The sequence below is a fragment of the Mesoplodon mirus genome (assembly GCF_964341445.2).
Source record: "Mesoplodon mirus genome assembly, chromosome: 18".
Classification (NCBI taxonomy): Eukaryota; Metazoa; Chordata; class Mammalia; order Artiodactyla; family Ziphiidae; genus Mesoplodon; species Mesoplodon mirus.
Window position 1 is genome coordinate 51,152,544 of NC_138994.1, and position 7,898 is coordinate 51,160,441.

The following is a 7,898-nucleotide window of genomic DNA, read 5'->3' on the forward strand; positions in this document are numbered from 1 at the left end:
GAAAGCAGAGCCTGCAGAGGGATGGGTGCACGTTCGGGCACAGACCTCTCGCAGCACCGCAGAGGGCAGCCCTCGCCGCCTCCACTGCCCATATTCCCGGAAACGGTCTTGGCTGCCGAGCCCGATGGCAGGGCTGTGTGCAAAGAGCAAACAAAGGGTCCTGGAAGCAAAGGAGACAGCTCGTGGCTCTCAGGAATCGTTAACAAGTGCTTGCTAAGCTTGCCAAGCTTGCCAGCAGTGACCTTTCCTCAGGAAAGCAGAGCTAGAAGGGAGAGGGACAGCCATCTACCAGTAGGGCCTGGGTGACCAGGCAGGGAGACCTGGGCCCAGTCCTCAGGTCCGCAAAGGCAGGAGTTGTGATTAGTGACCTCCTGCTTAGTGCTATGTCCATACGTACACTTAAGAGCAGACTCCAGATGGGGGCGGGATGGGGGAGCCCTGGGTTTTAGTGTTTGCCAGTTTCCGCGGTGCAAGTGCTCTCGTCGTGGCTGATATCAACCAATACGGTGTCACCAGCTGTGGAGTTGGAAAGAGACACAGTAACACACCATCATACAATATTGACAGTAGACTAAAAAACCTTAAGAGCGGGAATTCCCTGGTGGTCCAGTGGTTAGGACTCCATGCTTTCACTGCTGAGGGTGCAAGTTCAATCCCTGGTTGGGGGACTAAGATCCTGCAAGCTGTGTGGCGCATCCAAAAATAAAAAAATTAAAAAGTTTTTGAAAAAAAAAAAAAAAACACCTTAAGAGCATGGCTAATGGTAAAACAGAATAAAATAATTAGGATGTGCTGTGTTTTGAGTATTCATTAACTTTGTTTTCAACGTACAGTTGACCCCTGAACAACACAAGTTTGAATTGCGCAGGTCCACTCATACTCAGACGGTTTTCAATGGTAAATACTAAGTACCACGTGATCCGTGGGTGGTTGAATCTGAGGATACAGAACTGCGGATACAGAGGGCCGACTCTAAGTTATATGTGGATTGTTGGCTGCGTGGAGGGTCGGCACCCCTAGCCCCCCATGTTGTTTAAGGGTCAACTGTAATTTGTTGAATTGTACGTTTATTACAGTTGAACTGTTAGTAGTGACTGTGTTTAACTTAAAATCGGCTCAAAATTCTTGGAAGTTCAGGAGTTGGCCCTGGAAAGCTGGCACAAGCTGACTCCAGGGCGCCAGTGGGCTCCCACCGCTCAGGACCCCAGGAGCTCTGGGGCAAGGGGACAAGGTGAGGCTCTCCATGTCTCTTGCTCAACGCTCTGCTCTCCCTCCCTCAGATCCTCTCCTTCATCCTGCACACGATTGTGCGAGGATTCATCCACTCTGCCGTCGGGGGCCTGTATGCCGCTGTGTAAGTCCTGGGAGCTGTGGGCGGCCTGGTGGCCAAGGGTAAGGGAATGACCTGAGGGAGGTTCCTGGTGGGACTGAGGGCCTGAAGGGGGCCATCTTGCCCACTTGGGGTTCATCCTCCTGCCTTAGGTACCAGGGCTTCTGTTGGGTGTGTTGGGGGAAGGCCATACCTGGCAGGAGCAGGTCAGTGGGCAGACAGTTGGGTGCCCACAAGCCTTGGCATTTAACACGAAGTCAGTTCCCCCAGCCAAGGTGCCGCTCGTTATTGCCTCGGGGACTGCTGCTCAGCCGGGTTCTGAGGCTGCCTCTGGCTGCTCATGGGAAGGGCAGGGGGCGGGTTCTAGCTGCCCACAGCTCAATGGTGACCTTCAAGTGGGCTTCAGCAGCAGCAGTGACGTGAATAACTGAGCCCAGTATGTACCTGACAGATCCCACCCAGCGCCTCAAAGGGCTGGTTCTGTCCACAGCCTTCTCAGGCCTTGGCTAAAATGAAACCTGCCTCCTTTTCCAAGAGGCCACACATGCCTAAGGAACCATAGTTGTTCCTTCTCCTTGGGCCGGGCTTTGACTCAAACACTGGAACCCAAACACCATCCACTGTCTCCCTCTGACCAAAGACTAGCCTGTTCCTCCAGCCGTTCCTTGCTGGGAGTCCTTTCTCACCTCTGGGGCCACGATACCTGGCGTGGCCCCAGAGTTCTGGCAAAATCTGGCTAAGATTTTGCCAGAACTCTGTCCCCCTCTCAACAGTATCCCATGGGGGTCATTCCAGGTCTGCCTGTTCCACCCCCACCTACCCCCCAGGCCTGGAGGAAGTTGTGGCTGCCCTGGCAGAGTCTGAGGGACTCATCCGAGAGCTGTGATGCTATGTTTCCGTGATTACACAACGCTTCTCTGGAAGAGGGTGCAGCCAAGCCAGGCCCAGCCTCCAGCCTGCACCCTGGGCCTGGTTCACAAGCTGCAGACTCCTGCTGGCACCACATTTTCCAGTTGGCTTGGCCAGACACCCATGGGCCCTGGGGCCTCATGCTGGTCCAAAAGACAAATTCGCTTTGCAGAACTGCTCAGCAGAAAGCAATCCAAGGATGGACACCCCACCATTCTCTGAGGCTATTCCCACCTCTTCTCTGCCACCGGAGGTGCAGCCTGGGGGCACCAGCACCTGGGGCCAGGCTGAGAACGAGCATGTGGGAAGCCGGAGCATGGCCCCCGTGGTGACAGGTTCTCTACTGCCCTGGCAGGTACCCCTCCACGCAGTTTGGCAGCCTCACGGGCCTGCAGTCCCTGGTCAGTGCACTCTTCGCTCTCCTGCAGCAGCCCCTGTTTCTGGCTATGATGGGTCCCCTCCAGGGAGACCCTCTGTGGGTAAGAAGGATTGCGGGGCAGAGGGTTATGGGCATCCGCCCCACTCTGCTGATTGGGAGCTGGGAGGCATCACTCGGGGGCTTCTAGAACCCCGGGACAGGCAGTTTGGAACTTTGGTTAGGATCAATTCAGGGACCCCTTGTGAATGGGCAGGAGGGACAGGAGGAGAAGAGTGTCCTTTCTGGACCTGATTTTGGGGTAAATCGAACCAAGTTGCTGTCCCTGCTCCTCCTGCCAAAGGCCCAGATTCTTAACCAGGTGCTATGAGCTTGTCCCAATCCCGGCCCCGCCCCTAGAGATTCAGATCAGTACAGTACGGTGGCCCGGCCTGAGGACAGCTGGGGAATTCTGTTGCTGGAATGTGGAACAACGGGCCCTCGACCTCTTGAAACTCCTTGTTTGTTTTTCCTCTCCTCTCCTGTGACCTTCTCCCCATTCCCAAACCTGAGAACGAGGAAGGGGCTGGAGCTGGACTCTGCAAAGACCACAGCCCCTGCCTGCTCCCTCCCTCCCCCTCCCCGCCCTTGACAGCGACTCTCGTCCCTGCCTCCCCAGGTGAATGTGGGGCTGCTTGTCCTGAGCATGCTGGGTTTCTGCCTTCCCCTCTACCTCATCTGCTACCGGCGCCAGCTGGAGAGGCAGCTGCAGCAGAAGAGGGAGGATGACAAGCTTTTCCTCAAGCTCAACGGCTCGTCCAACCGGGAGGCTTTTGTGTAATACCCACCACCTCGGAACTGTGGCGTCCCGCCCTTGCTTCAGTGACTCAACGGTGTCCTCCCCACCCCAGAGGACCTCCACGCACCCCTAGGATCCTGTCCTTCACCATGTTGGAGTCCTCGCTCCCTCCCAGGGCCCTGGTCCTGCCTCGGAGCTCTGCGGTGGAAGGATGGGAGAGGGCCCGGTCAGGCGCTTCTCCTGCTGGAAGCAGAGGCGCTCTGGACTGCGCTCAGCCACCCTCGAGGGGCCCTGGAGCCTCGGGGCTCCGTGGTGCCTGCAGGAGCAGCCAGGAGGACCCCAGGCGGGCAGGCCCTCTCCCCCCAGTGTGTCGAGATTCCGCCTCTTGCCAAAGCAGAGGAGTCTGCCGTCTACTGCCCACCACCTGCCCCTCGGCTGCATGTCCACCAACCACGCCTGCTGAGGACAAAGGCTTGCACTGTCTGTACCCGCCTCGCCTGGCCCCTCACCTCCTCCCCCGGCCAGTCTGAGCTGCCTGAGGAAGGAAGGACCCGCTTCCTGTTGTTGGTGCTAACTCCTTTGTGATTCCAGCCCCCTGTGGCCTGTCCTCCTGTTCGAGGCCTGTGGAGAAGGCCCCCTGGCTTAAAGCCTGGGGAGGGGATGGAGGGCTGGATGGTCACATGTGGCCCAGGAGCTGTGGTCAAGGCCGAGCAGCAGTCCCTTCCCTCCTCCCGGAGGGCCTGAGCCAGGGACACGTTTCCACTGCCACCCTCTGTCCAGTCTGTGACCTGAAGGGAATTAAAGGGGCACCACACACACAAACACACGCGTGTGCACACACACACACACACACACAGCTGTTTTCGTGGGGGTGGAAGTCAAGATGTGGCTGACAGACGTGGAGGTCCAGGCCCGGGTGGGAAGGTGGATTTGTGAGAGACCTAGGGGTGTGTGTGCATGTGGGTTGTGTGCACGTGTCCTGTGCATGAGAGATGTGTGTGGGATGGTGGTGGGATGTGGGCGCTGGGGGTCTACCCTTATCCTCCCAGAGCTACCCCGAGTCCGACAGGCCCGCAGCAAGCCCAGCGCCCAGGAGCCAGCCCCGCTCAGGTTTGGGAGCTTGTCCCAGGCTGCAGGGCCACAGCGCCCCCTGCTGGCAGACTTTCCAAGGGCCCTGGAGCTGTTTATGTGGGCGAGGCCCCCTTTCCTCTGCCAGGCGGGCCTGGCTTACCAACCCACCCACCTTGACTGCCCTCAGAAATGTGTCTGAGGCTTCCTGGGAGCTCTGAGAGGGGTGGGTTTATATTTAGGTGAATTGTTTTGGTGGTGGTTTTTTTTTTTCTTTTAAGTTTTATCAGACTCCTTTTTATAAAGCAATAAATCCATTTTCTTCCTGGTAAGGGATGCCCCTTCTAGCACATCAGTTAATGACTATATGTGCCTGTTTTGAGCTTGAGAAGAAAAGGCAAGAGAAGATTTTCTGCCCCAGTCGTACCCAGCGGCTCACCGTCTCTCTGGGTGTGATTGCTCTCTCGGGAGGGGCAGTGGGCCAGGAAAAGACCTTCCTCCCCCGCTCCACCCCCAAACAAATGGGGCTTGTGCAGACACCTTAGAAGTGTGGCCATCCCCTCATCTGCTGCTTATCCCAGCCAGACAGGCTAATCCTGACCCCCTTTCATCCCTGCTCAGACTTCCTGTCACCAGTCAACCATGCTGAGGGTTCCTCCTAAGTTCAGGACACACGGTGACCCCAGGAGAGCCGCAGGCTCAAAGAGAGCAGAGGCAGGATGTGGCGGAGGAACGGGTGGCAACAGGAAGGGGCAGGGGCGGGCCCAGGCCCGAGCCCCTTGAACGCACCTAATCTCCCTGGGCTTCACCCACTCAGATATTCAAAAGCAAATATTTGTTTGAAACAGTCCTCGGCATGCGGACTCTCAACCACTGCGCCACCCGGGAAGCCCTTAAACAGACATTTTTAAAAAAAGAGAGAGCCTGAGATCAACATTTCCCAAAGCATTCCTCAGCATGCTAGTTCTGTGAGATGTTAAGGTTATTCTCATTTTTTAGAACAGCGTTATAGTCAGATTCGGGAAATGTTAAGATGAGGTCAAGTGAGGTCGGCACTGGTGGGCTGTGCGCCTCTCCAGGGGGGTGTGGTGTGTGACTAAGGAATGGCTTTAACTGTGACAGCCACCCTCCACATGGGACCCAATGACCACGTGCAGCAGCAGCTCTCGGGTGCTGGTTAATAACCTAGCCTCTGGGCCTTGCCTCTGACCTAGAGGGAAACCGAAGTCTACACCTTGCTAAGCCCCACCTGGTGGTTCTGGTGCCCCCCCCAACATTTGAGACCCACTGACAAAGGGAGCAGGGTACCCGATGGGTTGGGTACCACAGGTGCCCCCCGCTCCCTTGCCTGTCATTTTGCTCTGTGTTGGGTTGATGGGTTACGTATTCTCCCATTACCATCACTGGATCATGCTAACAAGCCAGGAGTTCATACTACCCTCCCTAATTTTACAGCTGGAAAAATTGAGGCCCAGGGAGGTGGAGTAACTTGCTCAAGGTGAGAGCCAGGACTCACATGTGGTTCTTAAGTCATTGGAGCAGCCAAGGCCCTCTAGGTCAGGACATTCCATTCAGAGCAGCAGCCCCAGGGGCCACCAGGCCTTGAAATCAGGGCGAAACAACCTGAGGAAGGGAAGCAAACACAGGCGAGGTGTCTGTTTCTTGGAGCCAAGAGCTTCCTTGGAGAGAGTGGGGTGAGCTCTACTTAGTAGAGTCATCTTGGCCCTAGAGGCTGATGGTACTTGGGGGAGCAAGTCTCTGGTCGCCCCAACCCCTGAGAGGAGTGCCCTGGGGTGGGGCAGGGACCACATGGGCTCGGCCCTCCATCTTCCTCCTCATTCTCCAGGCTTCTGGTGGGAAGGAGCTGGAAGTCGTGTCCAGCCCTGCGGGCTCAATCAGAGTGAAGAGCGTGGCCAGGCCGGCCTCAGGAGCATGGCCCCGAGCCCCACTCCTCTCTAGCCTCGCTGCACTTGAGTCCAGGTGTTCCTTTGTGGTTAGCTTCCTCCAAGCCCTCCTGGCCTCTGCCTGTGGCTCTCGCTACCTGGGCCTGTACTAGGAAGATTCTCACCCTCGTAAAGGCCATAGATGGGGCTGCAGGTTGTGAGTTCCTTTCTGTTTCTCTTTTTGTTCCTCTTGTACCCAGTGTCAGCCTGGTGAAAACTTCTCCTCAAGCCCTCCTTGTCCTGGCCCTGGGCTGTGCAGTGTGAGGAGGGCATCCCACTGCCCTGGGCCCCAAGCACACTGAAAATGGGGAGCCATCCAGTATTGGGGGTACATGTGCAGGACTGTCCCAGACAGCCCAGTGGAGTTTTTGATGCATTTGCACATCAGTCTGCATGAATTTATACAGATACACACCACCAGGGGCAGGTGAGGCTGTGGACTCCCTATGGTAAGGGGCTCCTGTCGGAGAACTCTGAGAAGTCTTCTCAGCAGAGTCAGGCTTCCGGGGCTGTTTAATACGGTGCATTCTCGTGGACTCTGGGGCAGTAAGGCGCCTTATCTGTGGGGTTAGGATTAGGAGCCCCAAAGTGAGGGGATGGTTTTCCACAGGCTGCAGCGCTCCCCTGGGGTGGGGGTGGGGTCAGGGTGAGCCTGAGGGCTCTGGAAACCTGTACCACCGAGGCCCTGACTCTTGCCAAGCCCTGGGGTAAGGACCTGGTGTCTGGAAGGAGGTGCAGTGTCCTCCACGTGGGTGGCCCGCCACAGAGCAGACCTCTCCCGCCGCTGGCACACAACCACTGCCTGGGCCCTTGGTCTCTGCAGGCAGCATGTCCAGCCCCGAAGTTAGTCTTTCTCAGCCTCCCAGGCAGATCCAAGACCAAACCAGGGCCTCTGGCTGCTCCCAGCCCCTCAACCCTTCCCAGAGTGAGACCATCTCCCTGTGCTGAGGAGGCTGTGAGGGAAGGGCAGAGGTTAGAGGCCCCACCACACATACTATCTCGTGACCTGAAGCAAGTCTTGAGCCTCAGTTTCCTCATCTGTAAAATGGCAGTAATACTCTCCCTGGGAGGCTAGGTGGACATGGAAGTCATGCAGTTGCACATTATTGCACCTTGCACTTAATAGGCACTTAACAAGCGATAGCATTATTTTTATGACCCTGGAGGAATGCAGAGAGCACAGGGGATGAGGACCACCCACACCCACCCTCCCCCGCCCAGATAACAGGACAGACTTTAGGCAGCTCTGACCGGGACAGCCTTGTGGCCAAGTAAAGGAAGTGAGGTCTGTTTCTGCTGACCCCTACCCCTCTCAGAACCCCCTCTCTAAGCAAAAGCCTTAAGCAGTTGTCCCCTTGTTCACTTTTACATCTTTCACATTTTGTTAAGAGACTTGGCCAAAGCTTCTCAAGCTAACCTCTAACTGGTGGATATTCGGGCACTCTTGACAGTTTATGTTTTGTTTTGTTTTGTTTTGTTTTTGCGGTTCGCGGG

At 56.4% G+C, this 7,898-nt stretch overlaps 1 protein-coding gene across 7 annotated transcripts in view; it reads left to right on the forward strand.

Moving 5' to 3' along the window:
• The window catches only part of SLC43A2 (solute carrier family 43 member 2), a 38,418-nt gene extending 33,039 nt beyond the window's left edge, over positions 1–5,379 (forward strand). For all 7 annotated transcript variants that reach the window (XM_082604114.1, XM_082604118.1, XM_082604120.1 and 4 more), the window contains 3 exons: positions 1,281–1,354; positions 2,595–2,718; positions 3,274–5,379. In XM_082604114.1, coding sequence (XP_082460240.1) covers positions 1,281–1,354; positions 2,595–2,718; positions 3,274–3,435 — 360 coding nt within the window. In that variant the 3' untranslated portion in view covers positions 3,436–5,379. The remainder of the gene's footprint in view (positions 1–1,280; positions 1,355–2,594; positions 2,719–3,273) is intronic.
• Positions 5,380–7,898: the final 2,519 nt, after the last annotated feature.